This window comes from Danio rerio, chromosome 16, assembly GCF_049306965.1.
Source record: "Danio rerio strain Tuebingen ecotype United States chromosome 16, GRCz12tu, whole genome shotgun sequence".
NCBI classification, from domain to species: domain Eukaryota; kingdom Metazoa; phylum Chordata; class Actinopteri; order Cypriniformes; family Danionidae; genus Danio; species Danio rerio.
The window spans coordinates 44080590-44102627 of record NC_133191.1 but is presented as its reverse complement, the minus strand read 5'-3'; the positions used below and the strand labels follow the sequence as shown (position 1 = coordinate 44102627).

The window sequence follows — 22038 nt, the reverse complement described above, 5'->3', positions numbered from 1 at the left end:
TGTAGATAGGAGTGACCTCTGCGGAGGTTTGAGCTTGAGGGAAGAGTGTAGCTGAGAGGAGCAATGAGGTTGCTGGAATGCTAACTGTAATGGCCATTGGGGGCGTCCTTGGCAAAACCTGTAGGGGTGCCATTGTTGGACGATTAGGCTTCTGCTGAGTTTGGTTAGGATGACTCTAGCGAGAATTGAGGCTCTATTAGGTACCTTTGTGAGTTGGAGCCTTTTGAGGAGTTGCTTGGGGGTTGGTTAGAGCCTGTTGTGCTTCTTTGAGGTGGTATTTACTGAGGCGTATGTAAGATTTAAAAGCTTCAGAAGACCAGCGACCAAGGGTCTGGATCTGATTGTGTGAGAGCCCGTTAGAGGTTGCTGTAGTGGCTGCGCCAATCCTGAATGAGTGGCTGGAAAAAGGCTCTGGGGAAAAACCTGATAGGCGAAGAATTTCTTTAAGGTGTTTTTGGAACCAGAATCGAGATACTGGACGGTTAGCGTCGTCAGTAAAAAGCGGGGCCATAGGGTTTGCTTCTTGAGATTTTCTTAGATTAAGATAGGCTAGGAGGGTTTGGAATGGGCGAGTAGGAGAAGGTATGTCGAAATGAGGATAGAGTGTCCTTTCTGGGTTTGATCTGTTTTGCTTTGTTTGATAAGGAAAGAGATGGTTTCCTTATCTTGCAAAGCTAGATCTGAGATAGTGGGGTGGAGTAGAGGGTTAAATTTAGATGTAACTGTTAATTCGGAACATCTAAGAAACCCAAAAAATGCTAGATTAAACATAGCATCTAAGGTGCGGGCTGTATGGGAGGAAATATACCCTTTGCGAAGGGTGTAGATGCATGAGGTAAGGATTTTGAGTGTGATGGGTTGTCTGGCATCAGGGCTGGTGGGGTGGTTTTTCTGAATACCCTTGATAAGAAGGGAGGTTTGCGAATTTGTGATGGCGTCGGAAGGAGACCCATGGATTAATTAGTGAAAGAACTGGATCCCGCTAAGGTAGCTCTTTATTGAACTGGCTTGTAGGTGATTTGCGGTGTGAAGGTGGGATATAAAGGAAGTGATAGAGAGGAGAGAAAAATCAGGGAAAGGAAGTTGGTGTAGAATATGGAATTGTTTGAACGAATTCCATGCTGTGAGGTATGCATTGAGGGTTCTAGGAGCTATTGCTTGCAGGATGAGAGATAGAGAAGTTTGGTGAAGATTATGAAGTGGGTGGTTTATGGCAATATCGTTTCTGAATACGGAGGTACAGGCGTTGGGTGAGGGTCTGCTTCCGGGGCCAGTTGCCAGAATTTTTGTAGAGAGAAGCGAGAGAGAGAGTCAGCAATTTGGTTTTTGCAACCAGGTACATGTTCAGCAATCATGATAAATTGTTTTTTAGCAGATATCCAGATAAGGCGTCTTAAAAATGGCATAAGTGCTTGGGAGTGGGAGCGCCTTTTGTTGATGCAATGCACTGTGGCTTCATTATCGCAGTGAATGAGAATGCTAAAAGTAGACCATTCGTCCCCCCACAAGATGGCTGCTGCGACAATGGGGTAGAGTTCGAATAGGGCTGAAGAACATTGGTCTTTTGGAATGGAATAGAATTGGGGTGGCCATGTTGAGGCAAACCAGTGTCCTTTGTAGTAGCCGCCGAAACCAATAGAGGGGGCAGCATCTGTGTATAGGTTAATGTCGATGGGGGAAGTTGTTAAGTCGCTATAGAAAAAGGAACAGCCGTTCCATTGCTTAAGGAAAGAGATCCATAAGCAGAGTTCATCGCGACTTGGTTTAGAGAGAATAATTATTTCTTCTAAACCTTGAACTGTGGTGGATAGTTGAAGGAGGTGTGAAATAAGGGGGCGGCCCTGTGGAATGATGCGCATAGCGAAATTTAGATGGCCGAGAATTGATAGGAGTTCTCGTTTTGTGCACATCTGTTTTTCGAGGAAGATTTGGGATAGAGAAATGATCCGATCGATCTTCTTTTTGGGAAGGGATGCTTGAAATTTGTGCGAGTCTAGGTTAATGCCCAGAAATTCGATTGAAGTACTGGGACCTGAAGTTTTTTCCTCTGCTAGAGGAATTCCGAGATCAGCGAAAACTTGTTGGGTGATCGCTAGGTGTTTGGCTGGAGGAGATGACGGGGGAGAAATAATAAGAAAATCGTCTAGAAGGTGGATGAGGTATGGAATTCCGTAATTATGGATAGAATCCAGCATAATCATGTCAAATATTTTTGGGCTGCTTTTGCATCCGAAGGTTAGTCGGACTGCAAAATAGAATTGATTGCGCCAATAAATGCCAAAAAGGTGCCAGAAGTCTGGGTGGATTGGCATGATTTTAAAGGCAGAAGAGATGTCTACTTTGGCTAGCCAGGCGTTGTGGCTGGCTATCTTTATAAGAGAAATTGCTTGATCGATGTCGTGATAGTTGAGCGTATATTCTTCTAGTGGTATCGTGCTGTTAATGCTAGGGAAAGAAGAATTATGTGGGGACGAAAGGTCAACTATGAGGCGTTTTTTTGCCGGAAAATTTTCGAGTTGCGACACCAATGGGGCTAATGCGTGAAATATTGAATGGAGGAGCCTTAAAAGGTCCGATCATGAATTTGTTGTCGATTTCTTTTTTAATAAGATAATCGACTGTTTCGGGTTCGGAGGTCGCAGACTGAAGGTTAGGACGAATTAGATAAAGTGAAAAATGGAATGTATCCTTTGTGAAGAGGATGTGGAGTGTAGTAGGTTGGATGAGGGTCAGCTTCTGGAGCCAGCAGTCATGATCTCTAAAATAGAAAAACAAAGAGAATCAGAAATTAAATCTTTGCAAAATAATACAAGTATGGCAGACATGAAAATTGTTTTAGATAATATCCATGCGAGGCATCTGAATAAGGGCATGTAAATGGAAGCGCTTTGTTAATGCATGGTCTGATAGCTTTATTGCTACAATGTGCAAGGATGGTAGAGGTGGGTGTTCGTCTCCCCACGGGATGGCAGAGGGATAGAGAGCTGAGCATATGGGGTGTGGCTTGTCTGGTGGTCCTGGAAAACTGGTATCTCTTGAAGAGTGAGCATGTGAAGTGATAGTGAAGTTCAAATTTTTATTTATAACAGTCAAGTGAGAAGTTTGTTGTCTTGCCGTTTTCACACCCGACTGACTTGCTACATAATCCTATATGACATTTTGTATGGCGTATTACACTTGGACTTTTGTGCTTGATGGCATAATGTTTTCCAATAGCTTGCTATAATTTACTGGTTGGTAATAATCTTTTCAGAAGTTAAATGTCTATTGGAAATTTTTTTTTTTTTTTTTTTTTTTTTTTTTTCTTAACTAAATTCACAAGCGTGTCTGGCCTATTCATTCATAAGGTCTTTGCAACAGAGTCAAGAGAGAGGGCGGGACCATCTCCAGTCTTTTAGCTCATTGGATGGTGATGCTTCTCTTTACAGCTATTGGCTTAACGGAGTTTCAGTCAGGCAATGCAAAAGGTGCAAAAAGCCTGGCGGCCATTTTGTTAATCAAATTCAACATTGTTTATGGCTGGAGCTGCTGTTCTGCTGAACACATTCCAGCAAACAATCTGTTAAACGATGGATCGCATGTGTACTGCTAGGAGAAGGTAAAGGTTCAGTTTTTGCAATAGCTTTGGAGTTTTGGTTGTTATCTTGCTGGAAAATAAGGTTGAAGACACAGCAGATGCGTTGTGGAGGCTCTTTGAAGTGGAAGGTTTTGGTGTTGTTGTTTAAGCTGTTGATGAAATTGTTGGAGTTGTTTGAAATGGTAGTAGTAGTTGTTGTTGTTGCTGTAGCTTGTATATTGTAGCTTGTAGATTGAAGCTTTTAGATTGTATATTGTAGATAGTAGCTTGAAGCTTGTAGATTGAAGCGTGTAGATTGAAGCTTTTGTAGCGCTTGTAGCTTTTGTAGCTTTGTAGTTGATGAGCAGAGCAGAGCATTCTTCCAAACAGAGATCCTGGTGATTGTAGCTTGTAGCTGCTTTGGTTGTCCATGCTGGTTTAGAGTTGTTTTTTCAACGGAGCTAGCTACGGTGAAGCTGCTTCTTCCAAACGAAGATAAAGTGAACTGAAAACTTAGACTATTTATGGTGCCTTAGGGCTCATATGATTGGAAGATTAGTGATTAGCAAATGCGAGACTGGACGTGATAAATCATAAGCACGTGATCCTCTCGAAATTAGTTTATGAATAAACTTCACTTAGTGGCAAAATATAAGAGTTTTAAGATTTATTTATTTTTTGGGATCTGTAAAAATCTTTTAATATTTGAAAGTACTTTGGTAAAGTAACTACTGTCAAGGTTATTGAACACTCAATCAGAAGTTTTCATCTGTATATTTCCCACTTTAAAAAAATATATTCAAACTTACGTTTTTTTTTTTTTTCATGGATTGTTTAATACCCATCGGACTTAGTGTGCAAGGTTTGTTTACGTGATGATTTTTTTTGCAAATGAATACTAAAAAAATGCATACGTAAATTTTAGACTTCAGTGTGCAAAGACCTTTACACTGAAATGTTTTAGTTTGTGTCTTTTTAAAATCGCAGGGTTTTTTTTCCTCTTTTCAATTTTTGCTCAAAATAAAAAAAACACCTAGACACATTCTAATGAAAAATATAATAAAACATCTTTAAAAATAAATAAAGCTTTAATAAACTGTTATTGTTTTTATGCTTTAAACCCCATGTTTGACTCATATTATATCGTTCATCACATTGTGTTTTCTCCGTTCTAATTTCCTCCTAATTTATCTCTTCTCACTTCTCTTTTTTTCTTCTCTCATCTCACCTTTCTTTCTCTGCCATCAGACTAAGTAATTAGTGTTTTTCTCAATAATCACAATCACAAACCAACTATTATATTGTAAACTCTTTGATTTGAAGATCTGATCTCTTGTTTGATGCCTCATTCTAAACACCAGACAAAAGAGAACAAACAGCAGCCAGTAGATATTCTGTTCGCCTACGGAATATGTTGTGTTGAGGACATTCAGCTTCCTGTTTAGCATTTGTTTTATCAGCTTCTATGCAATAAATGCGCTTATTTACACACAAAGCAGCCTCTGCAGTCTGTAATACAACAGCAATCTATTGTTCCACCGAGCGGCTGGAATATCGCAGTGCAGGTGAGAGCGCGTGAAAGAGAAAGTGTTCATTTTTCTCTGCCAAACTAACATACTTTCAGAGGTGACTGTAGAGTCATATTGCCGGAGGGCAGGATTACTCAGAATAGTTGTCTGGACTCCACAAAGCAGAAACTCCTCCTCCCGCATCTATCATCTCTCTCTGCCAGATCCCATCATCCAAGAAGTTTTGCGCTCGCTATAAATGAGTTTTTCTGGTTGCCGAGGAAACCAAATTAAGTTTAGCTTAGCTGTGGCGTGCAGGAATTTGTTCAACTCGAGAGCAAAATTTCCTGCTCTTCAAGTGCAATTGTACACTTTAGAGAGGTTTTCCACACCCCGCAATTCATATTGCCGTCATGACTGAGCGAGAACATTGAAGCGTTTCGCCTCAGCGCCTGCTATCCTGCTTTGCACTTTTGGAAGAGAACTCTTTTGAACTCTTTGCTCACATGTTGCGAGAAGCGGCCCCTCGGGGTCTCAGTTGAGCCTTCGCGCTTTGCTTTCCACATTTTTTTTTTCTTCCATGTGGTCAGAGATAGTAGGCGAGATATACACAGCAGTGAGCACCAAAAGCAAACATTGTTTGGGAAAGTTACTATTTACCGTCTCAATCAGGCTGTTTATTATTTTGCAAACATTAAACAAGATCGCTTTGAAGAGCTGCCAGAGAAGATGTTTTGATGGAGAAGATCTAAGGGGACGTCTGTGCCAAAAGGCAAGCTGATGGATGGATGGATGGATGGATGGATAGAAGGGTGGATGGATAGAAGGGTGGATAGATAGAAGGATGGATGGACACAGTACAATGGATGGATGGATAAATAAATGGATGGATGGATGGATGGAAAAAGTACAGATGGATGGATGGATAGATGATGGATGGATGGAAATAGTACAAATAAATGGATGGATGGGTGAATGGACAAAGTACAGTAGATAGATGGATAGATACATCCATAGACCCATCCATAGATCCATCCATCCATCTACCGTACTGTCCATCCATCCATCTTTTGTACTGTGTCCATCCATCCATCCATCCATCCATCCATCCATCCTTCTATCTATCTATCTATCTATCTATCTATCTATCTATCTATCTATCTATCTATCTATCTATCTATCTATCTATCTATCTATCTATCTATCTATCAGTGTTGTGCTGTAGCTTAACTACTAGTTTTTGCATTTCTCAGTAGTGTTGCGGTAGCATCACTACTTTCTAAATCAAGTAGCTTTTCAGTAGCAAAGCTTTTTTTTAGTCAAGTAGCACAGTAGCGTCCACACAAGCTACGTTTACCGATCATGGATCAATAAGTGACTGCACTGACATTTACGAAGCTGTGAGGTCAGTGTCTAGCTGATGAAAGTAAATCCATATGATAGCGAGAATCTTGATTTCTTCTTCTTGCTGTTTTACGGTGTTCGACAAGTTTTTGGTGCGTTACTTCTGTGTGTTACGATGCAATAACTTAATTTCTGATGCTGTGCTCAAAAAATACTAATACTTTACTATATATATATATATATATATATATATATATATATATATATATATATATATATATATAAAGTTGCTTTGATTTAAAAATGAAAATTGTAAAAATAGCTTAAATGTAGCTAAGCTACTTTTGCCATGTAGCTTTTAGCTTAGCTTGCTACATTTCCCAGGGGTTAGCTTTTACTGTAGCTTCATTTTAAGTAGAGTAGCTACACTCTAAATGTTGAGTTATTTAGTTAACCCAGTGGTTGAGTTATATATATTTTATGCTTTGTTGGGTTATTTTTAATATTTATTGGGTTATTTGTTTAATAACTCAACTGACACAAGACAGCTGTATTAACATGTGTGCGCAATGTTATTTTTGCATTATAAAGTTTATATAAGCTGTAACGCATTAATATTGTTATTTTTTTAATCAAATTACCTCTCCATGTCGTGTTTTTAAATCCGTTTCACCATCCAAGACCATCTTTTAGAAGTGATGCGTGTGTTAAAATGTTTGGTAGATTATGGACTGAGTGAAGCCTGCTGCAGCTGCTAGACAGTCTCTACAGCACACAGAGCTCCATATTCTGCTCCATCAACACGTGATTTTCTGCTTGCACAGTTTATATCTGTCTGCACTTTCTTCTGTTTCTACATTGTTTATGATTCTTGATTTATTTTATAAAAGTGTCTGAAACGGTATGTTATTTATTTATACAGCCATAGCTATAAAATTAATAGTAGTACTAGTAACAGTAGCAATAGTAAGATCTTAATGGAAAAAATAACATTTAATCAAAATAAACCAATGCATTGGGTTCAATTATATAATGCAATGCATTTTGTTAAAATAGCTCATAGTTGGGAAGGTGCTATAATAATATAATAATCTATAGTTGGGTTTTATGTTGGGGTATTTTTAACCCAACTATTTTAACTGAGTAATAACTTATCTCACTACATTTTTAAGGAGTAGCTTGCCCAACACTGCTATCTATTGTACTGTGTCCATCTATATATCATCTATCTATCTATCTATCTATCTATCTATCTATCTATCTATCTATCTATCTATCTATCTATCTATCTATCTATCTATCTATCTATCTATCTATCTATCTATCGTACTGTGTTCATCCATACGTCCATCCATCCACTTATCTATCCATTCATACATCCATCCAGTCGTCTATTTGACTACCTGTCTGTCCATTCGTCTGTCTGTCTGTCCGTCCGTCCGTCCGTCCGTCTGTCTGTCTGTCTGTCTGTCTGTCTGTCTGTCTGTGTCTATGAACACCAAAAGCAAACAATGTTTGGGAAAGTTACTTATTACCGTCTCAATCAGGCCGTTTATTATTTTGCAAATGTTAAACAAGGCCGCTTTGAAGAGCTGCCTGGGAAGTTGTTTTGAAGGAGAAGATTTGAGGGGACGTCCGTGCCAAAAGTGAAGCCGATGGTCTGAGTGTTGAAGACATAATGAAAGTGTGGGGGTGCAGGAAATGGATGGGAGACAGTAGAGGGGTGTTGAACTTCAAAAGGTCATTGGATATTCCTCCGCTGCTCTGTGGGCTCGGTGTGGGTGTGATACCTGCGGTGTAACATTTCCCTCTCTGTTGAAAACACACTCCACTTTCTTTGCAGAGGTCACGACCTTTCCATCAATCGTACTGCGGTTGACCTATGGAGGTATCCGTCCACTCCTCTCTCTCGCGCCCCGCTGGCTGGCCGACTGATCTTTTATATTCTTCTGTGTTTGTTCCCTCTTCTCAACAGCCCCGACGGAGCCGCTGCTGTGCAAGTTTGCAGACGGGGGACAGAAGAAGAGGCAGAGTCAGAGCAAGTACCCTCAGAATGGACGACCGTGGCCCCGGGAAGGAGAGGTGAGCTATCGTGCACTCAAAAATCTACCGCACATCCTGTAAACTACTCTGTTTCATTCTGCCTTTCAACAGCAGAAATAGTTAGAGTAGCAGTCTAGTAAAATGTTTGTCTGTCTGTCTGTCTGTCTGTCTATCTACCATATCCATCCATCCATCTTCCTATCTATCTATCTATCTATCTATCTATCTATCTATCTATCTATCTATCTATCTATCTATCTATCTATCTATCTATCTATCTATCTATCTATCTATCTATCTATCCATCCATCCATCCATCCATCCATCCATCCATCCATCCATCCATCCATCCATCCATCCATCCATCCATCCATCCATCCATCCATCCATCCATCCATCCATCCATCCATCCATCCATCCATCCATCCATCCATCCATCCATCCATCCATCCATCCATCCATCCATGTGTCTGTCTGTATGTCTTACTGTCTGTCTGTCTGTCTGTCTGTCTGTCTGTCTGTCTGTCTGTCTGTCTGTATGTCTGTCACCAGGCATGGGATGCTTTTAAATAGCTTTAAAAAGTATGTGCACTATTTAATTATTTATTTTATTAATTATTTATTTTTATTTTATTTCATAATTTAATTAAATTACTTTAGAGTTAGCAATTGGGTTCAACATTATAATTTGAGTGTACTTACAAGTGCTCTTGCCAGGTAAAAATTCAAATAGTATGTGCAAATTACTCTGACATGAAAATATTCTGGTCATGTTCATGATACTGTTTATATTTTAGCAAATACAACTTTGATCTTGTTGATTGTAACTATGGTGATGATTTGATGATGTGCGAAACGCGCTCTGCAGCACAAAACTCATCCTCTAGTACTTAAATCGGCCAGTCATTGACTCACTGATAAATGAAATCTTACTCCTGCTGATCTGTGATCGAAATCTTTCATTTTTATACTGTAGTGTATTTTCTCTTACACAACTAAATGATATTTATTACTATTAAAAAATCAAAATGACGTTGATGGCGGTGACGTGGTGGGCAAGTGACAAAATTGGTAACATAAGCACCTTTCACACAGTGATACCAATAAATATCTGTAAAGTTTACTGAATGACTTTAATTCAAAAAAGCGCTGTTCACACAGGCAAGGATGTTGATGATAATGATTTCACTTTTTTTTTTTTTTTTAGCATTTATGCAGCTGCTTTTTGTCCCAGAGACATCCAAACGCAGAAGCACTAACCCCTGCTACATGTTTACGCATTTAACTACATCACAAACTTTGTGAATGGATAAGCATTGTTAACAACTTCGACGAAAACATATGGAGGAACGCTTTGACATGTCGAGATATACATAATATGTGTGTGTGCTGGCGCTCACTGGAGCACTTGACGTGCACACGCGTTAAACAACTGAAGCAGAGCTTGAAGGTAAATAAACAGCGGTTTATCAGAAGCATTTTATCAATAATTTTTTCCATAGTTGGCATTAAGAAGGAAACATAGAAACTTATTTGACTAACATCTAGCAGCCGAATGTGTCTTAAAAAATATTCAAAGGCTTTTATTTCATAACCAGCACAGATGTGAATGCGTCTGAGTGTTCTGATTGGCTGGAATAGATGTCTCTCATCAGTGCTTTCTAATAGTGAACATGCTCTTTCCGGCAATTTTTCTTCTGCGTTCACACAGAGCAGTATTCCAGCAAATTACCGTTAATGTTACAACTTCTCTTTCTGGAAATTTGCAGAAATTAATTTACCGTTATTTTCAAAAAGTGCCTGTTCACAAATCCAGACCTTTCTGGAAAATTGCAGAAGGGTCTGCATGTGTGAAAGGGGCTATTAACTATCGCACCAAGCCTAAACTTTTAAAATCTCCAATAATGATTCTCTGAATGGAACATAAATTTTGTCAAAGTTGGCATAAAGTTTCTATCAAAATTAAGTCATTTTGAATATAAAAAAGAGATTTAAAGGGTAATGTCAATTCAATTCTAAGTGACACACAATCCTGAATCTTTTCAATCCGAGTTTCCATCCTATTTTACCAAGACACCAAATGTGTAGAAGGGAATAATTCCTTTGTTTCAACTGCACAACACAAGAAAAGAGAATGGGGGGTGTGAGAAAACATTTGATTGATGGAGTCATCTGGCCACGTTTAAGTTCCCAGTCTTTCTCTCAAGTCCTTTAATCTCTCCTCTCCTGTTTTTATTCCCGCGAAGCAAGTCTCGCCGTCTGGGCTGGCTGATGGGAAAATGGCGGCGGGTGAACAACTGGCATTTTCTGGGCAGCCCCAGCTGCTGGCATGACGTGGCGGTTCAGGGAAGCGTGCCCAGATACCGACCAGACCGTGAGCGCCCATTATGAGGAGCTGGCAGCCGCTATGACTTTGGCTGCACTCTCTCATGAAGGCGTATTTCAATATGCAACCCCAGGGGTCCACATTAACTAGATAGAGTGTCCAGCCACACGTAGGTTAGGTCGATGGTTTTCCCACCAGTCTCCAGGTTTTCTCCCCCACTGAGGAAAACTTGGCGCCCAAAAAAGCTGCAGTATATGAGCGTTGTTTATCTGCTCCAGTCCAATATGGGTCTAAGCGGCCAGCTTTTCCCCCCTTATTCACTTAGCTAGCACGGCTCTGTCAACATGAGCTATGCTTTCTGCAGCCTTGTAAATACCAAATAACTTTGTGCCATATCGAACCTGAACCCGTCTGGTATTACAGCCCAGCGATCTAAGGTAATAGATCCACGGCTACAAGTCTCAGCCATGTGCTTTTAAAGATATAAAGAGCACTTGGCCGGCCCCTATTAGATGACCCTGTTCTATTGCCAGCATTACTCAATAGACTTTATAGGATACTTGCTTCACTGGAACAATCTTTCACTCTTTGTGCTGTCTGCCTTGTGTTTCAGAGTGGCATGGCGCTGACCTATGACCCCACCGCAATGCAGAACGGGTAAGACTCATTTGTTGTTTTTGTCCAAAGGTAAACGATGTATAAGCTACTAGCAGTGGATTCTGCAATAGACATGCAATCATTAGCATACAGTGTTTTACTAGTCTATGGAGTCAATCTAGGGCCATATATACTTGCAAAATAAAAGAGTTTTGCAAACCAAAAATAAAGAATGGAGCAAAAAATGAAATAAATACATGCAAATCGCAAAAAAATCACAAAGCGAAAATAATTTTTTCAGAAATAAAAATTAATTTTGCTTCTAAAAATTAAGAACTGCAACGGGAAAATTACATTTTGAGAAATAAAAACAAACAACGTGCAAATATATATAAAATATGAAAGTCAGTAATGCGGAAATGGAGTGTGCTGCTAGTAGCGGAGATGAAAAAAAGATGGAAATGATCGAACCTAAAGCGGGTGTTGTCGCCGCGCGCGTGCTGAATAGCGGTGCTGTCGCGCGCGTTCTGATCAGCTGTGTTGTGGCGCGCGTATTGTAAAGCGACGAGGGGGGGGGTTGAGCGCGCATACTCAAGAGAGGTGTTGTCTCGCGCCTACTGAAGGGCTGGACTGGACGGAGGTTGTGTCGCGTCGCGGGGGCACTTTTGATCGTTTTGGAAGGGCATTTTCTATCCAAGACTAAAAAGGGCATGTGCACTGCACAGGTTGAGCCCTATGTGTGCACGTGCCTGCAAGTTGGGGAATACGACTAATAACAGTTATGGGGACTGCAGAAACACAGCACACTGTTCAGATTGATGCAGACATTGACTTGTACCGCAAAGAGATCTCTATCTCACTCATGGTTTGTCTTCTCAAGTGGGGGAAAGACAATGCACAACGTTACCCCACTGCTGTCAACCTGGGCCAAGTCATATCTCTCTTGTCCCAGAAACCTCAGTCCTAAATGAGAGGGGTTTTTTTCTGTTGCAGGGGACATTGTAAATACCCAGAGATACCAGCTTTTACCAGATTATAATTATATGATAATTTTCCTTTAAACCCATCTCTATCTAAGTGAGTGAGTGATTAAATGTTGAATGTGATGAGTTTTCAACAATACTAAATTGAAACTTTATTTTTTTACATGGTTTAATAATTTTTTGTTATTAAAATTGAAGTTAGTGTTTCAAAGCTTACAGATAGATGGCTAATTTGTATGTCATTGACACTTTTGGCACTTTTTTGGAGTATTTTCAAAAGTTTTTTTTTTTCCGGAAAATGATTCAATAAATACCGTACCGTGACATTCATACCGAGGTATTACCGAACCGTGAAATTCTGATACCGTTACATCCCTAATATATATATATATATATATATATATATATATATATATATATATATATATATATATATATATATATATATATATATATATATATATTTATATATATATTTGACAGGGGGCAGAGTCAAAAGAATGCAATAAACGCCCAAGTTCCCTTGACTCCACCCTCTTGTCAAATCAGTATCACAAAGTGAAACAAGCAGAAACATGAAGGGCACACATGGGGTGTATATATTGTTTTTTTTGTATTTTGTATTTTTTTGTTTTTATATTTATATTTATATATTAGTTTTTTATTGCACTGTTTGATTTTTATTTGCAGTTTTTTGTTTTCAAATTTCAATTTTATTTCTCAAAACTTAATTTTCCCTTTGCAGTTCTTTATTTTTGTTTGCAAAATCTATTTTTATTTCTCAAAAATGTATTTTTTTGCTTTGCGATTTTTGGAGATTTGCATATACTTATTTCAATTTTTGCTCAATAATTTATTTTTTGAATGCAAAACTTTATTTTATTTTGCAAGTATATATAACCCTAGACAGACCCTATTCTTGTCTTATAAGTCATCTATTGTGAGACGTTTTATGGAATTTATTCATTGATTAAAGACTCTTATTTACAGTGTCGGGGGTAACGCATTGCAAGTAACGCAAGTTGCATAATAATATTACTTTTCTAAAGAGTAAAGTAACATTTTACTTTTCAAATTTAAGCAGTATTATTTGAGTTACTTTTTTAAAATTTGTAAAATAAGTTACAAAAACAAGTTCTGATGCTAAAAGTAGAAAAAAAACGTAACTCTAAAGTAACATAACATATTACTTACCAAAACTAAGTTACGCAATTAGTTGCTTTTTTGGGGAGTTGCTCAATATTGTAATGCATTACTTTCAATAGTAAGTTTCTCCAACACTGCTTATTTATACCTATGCACATGTATTTGATTTATTCATCTTTGTTTCTATAGCGCTTTTACAATGTATGCTGTATCAAAGCAGCTTAACATAGAGGTTCTAGTAAATTGAAACTGTCAAACTAGTTTTCAGAGTTGAATTCAGTTTAGTTCAGTTCAGTGTGGTTTAAAATTCACTGCTGAAAGTCCAAACACTGAAGAGCAAATCCATCAATGCGCAGCTTCACAAGTCCCAAACCAAGCAAGCTAGTGGCGACAGTGGCAAGTAGCAAACTTCACCAATTGATGAAAGTGAAGGAAAAATACCCTGAGAAAAAAAAGGCTCTAATTGCAATAAATGCAATAATGTTGTTAAATAATTTATTACCATTTTAAGTAGCTGTTTTCAGTTTAAATAAAAAATGTCTTCCAGTAATGGAAAAACTTTATTTTCAGCAACTTTTTTTTTAGCCGTGATCCTTCAGAAGCAATTTTAATGGGCTGATCAGGTGCTCAACAACATTTTATTAGATTGTCAATGTTTCAAAGAGTGCTGTCAAACAATTTAATTGATACTGATTCTTTATTGGGAAAAAAGGGGTAATAAATGCATTTATTTTAAATATTTTATAAGATTTTAAAATGGCTTCACTCTGACCTTTGATCTATGTAATGCATCTTTGCCGAATAAACATGTATTTATTAATACAAAATACTATAATAATATATTTTACAAAAATTATGCTTTTTTAAATTTATTTTAATGCAATTGTTTAAATGTTTAATTCAATCATCTTTTGTATTATAGTGGACATAACGGTGGATGTTTGGAAATACATTATAATGATAATAACATGCATCAAGCAAACAATTCACAAGAACATATGTGTATGCCAACAACACGGAACGTTTCACAATTGGTAAAACAAAAAAATAGAAATCATTCCACCTCCTGAGGGTCATGGATAATCCACAAGGGGGCAGAAGACATGTTTTACAACATATACACAATTATTTAGAGGATGTTATTGATAAATACTGGTCAACTAGCTTCCTTAACTAATTAGCCAGCTTCCCAGCAGCTGAGTTAACAATGTCTGAGATGCAGTGAGTAAGACTTAACTTTACAAAGCTGTCTTATACACTGGTGTGCACACACACATACACACCAATACTGTCATATCCAATCTGCATTTTGTGCTATTGTTGCAGCGAAGGCTGTAAGTGTTTCGTCAGGTGCTGGTTTCAGGGCAGGGAGATGGGTGCTGGGATAGGGGAAATAAAGCCTTTCTGTCTGTCCACTCCAGTGGACGGAGTGCCCAGGGCTCTGTCTCAGATCCAGCTCTCCTGGGAAACAGTCACAGTCATACCTCAGCTACCAGCTCCGGCTGCTTCTGCACCCCTGACTCAGCAGGAAAAAGGGAACGAAATAAGGAATGACAAAAATATGCAACGGGGGAAAGAAGGGCAGATTCTGAATTGTAAATAAACGAGCTGACTCGAAAGATGCAGAGGAATAGAACGCTTATTTGTATCCTTTCTACTCCTCATCACTTTGGACAGATTAGCATGTATATATAGAGAGTTCATACAGTCTTAATTGTTTAATGGCCCGTGCTGTCTCAATGTCAGTGCACTGAAGCTAATAGCCGGCATAAATACACCAGAGAAGATGCTACGCTAAAAAAAGGATTGCGCGGCTAATGTAAACCGATGTGTAAAGCTTCACATTTTGAAGCTCCTCTGAGATATTGTGTTACCATCTTCCTGGACGTGTTCTCACTCAGGTCATCTTGTGTGACTGTGACATAAGGGAGCATGAGCTCTCTGGGGCAGACAGCATTTCTTTCCCCACGCTCCATTTCTCAGCTACCAGACAAGCCGATCAATAAAGCCTAGCAACGGAGCTTGCAGATGAAACATGTCCGCAGTAGGTACACAATGATAAATAAAGTCCAGGCCGAGAACTGTAGCTATTGGAAAATGTTGTTGCTCGGGTAACAAGGAGGAATCAACAAATGAACTGTTGTGACAAACCTATGCAGATAAAAACACACAAATATACAGCTAAAACTCAGACACGATACTTTTATTAATCTGTGTGTGGTGTATATTAAACAAACACTTCAACAGACATGCAGTAAATTACTCAATACTGACAATATTATAAATGATTTGTTTAAAATGCATGCAGTTCTTAATAATGTTTTGTTCTTTGTGATGGGACATCCCAAATGGGACATGTTCCTGGATTAACATCTATGTTCATCCTGGATAAACATTCCAATCAGCCAATCAGAATTAAGTGATTTGTTTACAGTTTATGTTTAGGCCTATGGTTAGGTTTATGCACTTTTACATGATACATGATTTTACATCATCAACTATTATTTCCCTCTGATTTGGGGAATAGTTTACAGTTATGGTCGGGTTTCGGAGTAAGTGTAACGTGACCCTAACAACAGGGGTGCGGATCAAAATGCAGGCTTATTAGAGAGGTCAGGTAAGCAATGGTCAACACAGGGGCAAACAGATGTGTATGGGCAATCCAGAGTCGTAGTCAAATAAACAAGGCGAGGATCAAAATACTTCAAAGAAAGACAAAGGAAACACGTTGTAATGTGACTAAACAGTAAACAAGACTCAGCAATGAGTGTCTCAAAGTGAGACATATATATGCGTATGTAATCAGTACTTGAGCAGCATCAGCTGTGTGTTTGCAATCAGTCAGCATCAGGAACCGGTTGTGTGTGTGTGCATGTGTGTGGTGCATGACTATGGCTGTTTCTCAATATGCGTTCTTCAGCGGTCTTGCGTCCTCGTGTTCTCGTGCAACGTCATCATCAGCTGCCTAAGTTCAGTTCCAATACTCAAGACCGCAAGTACGGAGGACGCGTGAAACTTCCCGGATGTGTTCTTGATATCGAGGACACACTGATGCAGACTTGAGCACCGAACTCGCTCTGGAAGTCCCAGAAGTCATTGCGACTGGATGTGGGAAGCGCAGCATTTTATTTAGATTTATTATTAAAGTTCAGAGATATCACTTATTTACCTCAGGAGTTTCCCTAAATGAAACGGTGAAAATAAACATTAACATGGACATCTTAATATAGGAATAAACACATTAAGGGTGTTTGTTTGCTGTAAATCGTTTTAAAATCTGTTTTATTTATATTGTGCAGAGCATATTTATAATGTTTTTATGCAAAGTATATATTTTGAAGAGGGGAAAAACAATAAATCGTTGTATGAATGCTGTAATGTTTAAATAATTTCCATTTTAAACACGTGAAGGTCATGTGACCATCGGAAAGAACGCAGCATCCCATTTCTCAAAGGACGCGTTCTCTGCCCTCGCAGTCTCCTGAGTTCGTTCTTTCGAGTACACCTGGCAAGACCGCTCTCCACAAGAACACAAGTCCGTTCTCTGCGTTCTTGGAATTGAGAAACAGCCTAGGTCTTGTGGTCCATAATGGCAGATTTGTAGTGCGTTAGTGATCCGTGTGTATACCAGCGATCTGAAGCCACTAGATCCCTGATAATCATTAGAGTAGGGAATAGGTATGGATTATGGTATTTGCGAACAAAAATGATGTTCCAGCATCAACATAGATGTTAATTCAGGATCGCATTGTACTTGACAAAATAATAACTTTGTTGTATGTGAAACAGCAGCAATCATATTAGACAAAAAAATCATGTTGTCTGAGCTTGGCACTATAGAAACAAGAAAATAACATATAAAAATGTGCTAATATTGTATTGCGTTTCTTCCAGGTTCTACTCCTCACCCTACAGCATCTCCACAAACCGCATGATCGCTCAAACGTCAATCACTCCATTCATCGCAGCCTCTCCTGTCTCCACATATCAGGTAAGATCACAGCACATAGAGAGTGTTCAGAAAAACACTTGCTGCAGGCAAACTAACTCCAGCATGTACAGGCATTCATACAGTGGCCCCAAGAAACATTTGCACACATGATATACTGCATGTAACTTTTGCATTTGTTTAAAAGGGGTCATGAACTGTTTTTTTTTTTTCTCTGTGGGCTACATACATTGTTAGAAAGATTAGAATTTTAATAAATGACACAACATAGAAGTAGCTGTATATTTTCTGTGCTGTTTGATCCTCTTTGAAACACTTAGAAACTTTTGGTTTACGTTTTCAATTTAGTTTGTCACGTTCAAAATGCTTCTTAGCATCCATAATTGGGACTCTGTATTTTGGTTGTGAAGAACAGAATAAAGCTGATACTGTGGCACAGTCACCTCACAGCAAGAAGGTCACTGGTTCGAGTCCCAGCTTGATCAGTTGGCATTTCTGTGTGGAGTTTGCATGTTCTCCTTGTGCTTGCATAGGTTTCCTCTGGGTGCTCCAGTTTCACCCACAGTCCAAAGACATGTAGTATAGGTGAATTGAATAAACTAAATTGGCTGTAGTGTATGTGTGTTTCCCAGTACTGGGTTGCTGCTGGAAGGGCATCTGCTGCGTAAAACATATGCTAGATAATTTGGCGGTTCATTCCGCTATGGCAACCACTGATATATAAAGGCACTAAGCCGAAGGAAAATGAATGAACGAATGAATGAAGAACACAATTGAACTTTACATTTACAACACTGTTAAATAAAACTTTAGCTTAGTTAAGTTTAGTTTAGTCTAGTTTAGTTTAGTTTTATAGCACATTTTACGACAGTCAACCAAAGTGCTGTACAGAAAAGTAACATAAAAAATAGTAATATAACAAAACACAACACACAAACTAAAATATACACACTAGCCAAATATAAAAAATAAACACACACATATATTAATATATGTATGTATGTATGTATATATATATATATATATATATATATATATATATATATATATATATATATATATACACTGTTAAATAAAATAAGTGTTTAGTTTAGTTTAGTTTAGCAGAAAAGTAAAATTATATAATTTATAAGTTATAAATTTAGTTAAATAACAAAAAAATTGAACAAAACACAACTAAAAAAAACTAAAATTTACACAAAACTTATCTTACTTCAGCCCTAAGCCTTTTTAAAAAAGACATGTCTGTATAAAAATGAATTTATAGATAGGGACAATCTGTTTAAAAAAACACATTTATAAGTCAGTTTGAACCGAGTTATTAATAAACTGAGCAAAATAAATAGCAAAACATAAATTACAAACCTGTTCATTTCATCATGAAATAAACATAAAGAACAACATTACATACAGTGTGCCGCTTATCAAAGCTTTAAAATTAACCTCTTTCAAAGCATGTCTCTGTTTTATGTTCATAAGGCATTGTGGAAAAGCACAAGTCTTTACTCTGACTCAATTTACTTTAACTCTTTTCTTCCATATGTAAACATAACTTAAAGTGGCAACCATTGTTTGGTCAATTATACAAGACTTGGAAGTAAACACCCTCAGCTATAATTGAAACATTTTATTTTGATTTTTAGGTGCGTGCGTGCATGCGTGCGTGCGTGTGTGCGTGTGTGTGTGTGTGTCCGAACATTTGTGCTAATCTGACATCAATGAGAGAGAGATTTACTATAGTCACTTTTTTATGTATAACGTAGCTTTATGCTGTTGCAGTGGCATATGATGCAACACAACAACAGTTGCATCCAGTGTAAAACTTGGCAAAACAGAAAGTCTTGTAATCCTTGGAAACATAGAGAGCATTTTTTAACAAGCTCCTCCGGCCCCAATCCTACCTCTCATCCGGGTCACTGCACTAGTGTGACCCCTCCAGTTCTACTCGCCCCACTCTGAGCAGGATTTAAACAATATGGGCGAACAGTTGTCACCAGGGTTTATTCACACAGCTCCTATTAGCTGAAGTCTAATAAATTACACACACATCAGGCTAAAAAGGCAATGATGCAGAAGTAGGCATTGTTCTTCTGCATTATGACCATCATGCTGACACAAAATATAAAAAAATAGATTTTCCACAGCATATTATGGTACGACATAGCTCAGCTCCTTGACCTGCTGTCATTTCAGGTGTCATTTTCTTGTGATAAAATGGTATAAAATCGGTTTAGTTGGGTGGAGAAACAATTGACAAATTACCATGTTAGTAAACATTCAGGATGCGCCTGCAGCGAGGTTGCAGGAAAAAACGGGAGCGCTATCATTTACAGCAAGGGAATGACATCCCGTGCAGGACAGAGTTTGTTGTTGTCTTAGAAATAAGTTATATTGATTACATATTATATACATTATTTACATAATGCTTTTAGCCTATTCGTAAGCACAGTGATTCGGCAAAATTAACGTTAAAGTGAGCGGCGTTCGTCTGACAGGTCCATCAGCGATAGCACCCTCCCAATGGATATTGGATAATACAAAATGGTCAAGCATCCAGCCCGAAATATACAACTATCCCAGTGAAACTCCAAATAATTTTACAAGAGAGAAGTTAAAAGCCTACAAATCTTTAGATGCCAACACTTTTGTTATGTGTGGTCATGTGCAAGAAATAATGTTCCATGATTACCAGATTCAAAATTTTGTAATGCTAAAAACAAGGAAAGAAGGCGGAGCATATATAAAAGGCCTGAGTAATTAATCATCAACAAGCAAAACTGCATTCTGACGACGAACCCTTGTACACTTGTACAGAAGGGTATGTGAACTTGCACTTTCACAATTCATTCTTACCATTCAGTGTCCGCAGTTTAATTAACCATATGTAACTGCTTTTGCTGAAATCATTGCTGCAATCAAAAATGAGTAATGTGTATGATGCAGCATAGCGTGAACTTACCTGATATGAAATGAGAACTGCAGAGTCCAGCATTTTTAATTAGGCCATTTCTTTATTCAGCTCCCTTTTAGCCAAAGACGTCTGCGGTTGGCGTTAAAAGCAGTGTGGTGTACAGTAAAAGTTAGGTTTTCTATATTTGGACGAATTTGGCATCCTACCGCACAACACAACCTGTTTGCTTTTGCAACAGGGAATCCGTATGACGTCATGTGTGTAATTTGTCTATATAGCAGTGACTGCTGATTATTAAAATACAGTGAGTTTGGTGTCTCGTCTCGCAATTCAACTTATGATAACAGTAACAATTCTATCTGACCAGTTGCTGGTTATCAGTGTGTATACGCTATGTTTTGGTAATAGTATAGCTCCCTTGTAAAATGAACCTGCATGGTGAACTGCTCTTCCATGCAGTGGAAAATGACCTGTAGTAGCTTGAGTTCTGTACAAGCTGGACTAAAACCCAGGATAATAGTCGGCTTTTAGGGCTTCATTGGTCTGTTGGTCAGGGTAGTTGGTTTGGTGTTCCACATGTGAGCTCTCGTCAGGTTATCGATGGATCGTGTTGGCCCAATTCAGCACGGAGAATCAGCATCAGAATGAATCAGAGTCAACTAAATCAAGTAATCAAGTAAAAGTTCTAGTCAAGTAGGATCACAAAGAGGCCGGCTGTAATTTTGCTACATTTCTCTAATGTTTGCAAATGATATGGATTGTTAGATTATCAGACATATATGCACAAGTGAATCCCTCCGTGACAATTACTGTAAAAATGGTACCAAATGCTGCTTTGTTTACGCTTTTTGGGTGCGTGTTAAAATTTCAAATTCCTTTGGGTAATGATAAAACAGATGCTGCCCCCCGCGGAGCGAAAAGACCTGTCCTTTTGCACAGGCGCAGAATGCGAATCTCGTTTCAGTTGGCTTTTGTCCAGTTGGTGTGTTCATGCACAGCTTTTTGGTCCTGATGCAATGTGAGGCAGCAACACATTTGAGTTTTGTTGGTGCTAATTGTTGGGCATCAGGAAGTTTTGACTTGCCAAAGGTCAATGAACATTTGATTTCCCAATTCATGGCTCCTTTAAACAAAACAGATGACTGGTTTTAAGCAAAAACATTCATGAATTAATTAATTTACACTTGATGAGTTTAAATAATTATACAGAAAAAGTGTAGATATTCATGAGAAAAGAGTGCCACGTTTGATAGCTAATTTGGTAATGCTATGATGTTTTATTTGTAACTTGAGTGTCTATAAGTGCTATTTACAGTAGGCCACAGTATTCAAGCAAAGAACATACAAACACAAACACATATGGTGAGAGCATTCTGAGGTATAGCACGTTTCCGTCAATCTCCATGTGTGCCGTTTTGTCAGGAAAGCTTATTAATGCCTTTTCTCCAGCCCTGCATCAGATGGAGTGAGCAAACAATGACTATGAGCATCCTTAATTGATTTGGCTTAAGCTAAACTAAACAAAACATTGCTGAGCACAGAGAAAAGCTAAGCCCTTTAGATCATGCACCTCCCGTCCTCACAAGAATCGTGCAAAGTCACACACACATTCAAGAGCAGCAGCGCTTATATACAAACCACCCACGCTGACCGAGTCCTAGTCCAAGCTCTCGAC

The 22038-nt window shown here is 38.4% G+C and overlaps 1 protein-coding gene across 14 annotated transcripts in view; it reads left to right on the top strand.

The window, feature by feature from the left end:
* rbms3 (RNA binding motif, single stranded interacting protein) overlaps positions 1–22038 on the top strand; it is a 264037-nt gene that overhangs the window by 208469 nt on the left and 33530 nt on the right. For 13 of the 14 annotated variants that reach the window (XM_009292543.4, XM_009292541.4, XM_009292542.4 and 10 more), the window contains exons 7-9: positions 8384–8490; positions 11391–11434; positions 17398–17494. In XM_009292543.4, coding sequence (XP_009290818.1) covers positions 8384–8490; positions 11391–11434; positions 17398–17494 — 248 coding nt within the window. Of the gene's footprint in view, positions 1–8383; positions 8491–11390; positions 11435–17397; positions 18670–18723; positions 19576–22038 lie in introns of those variants that run through there. The other variant, XR_012391550.1, reaches the window with a different exon arrangement.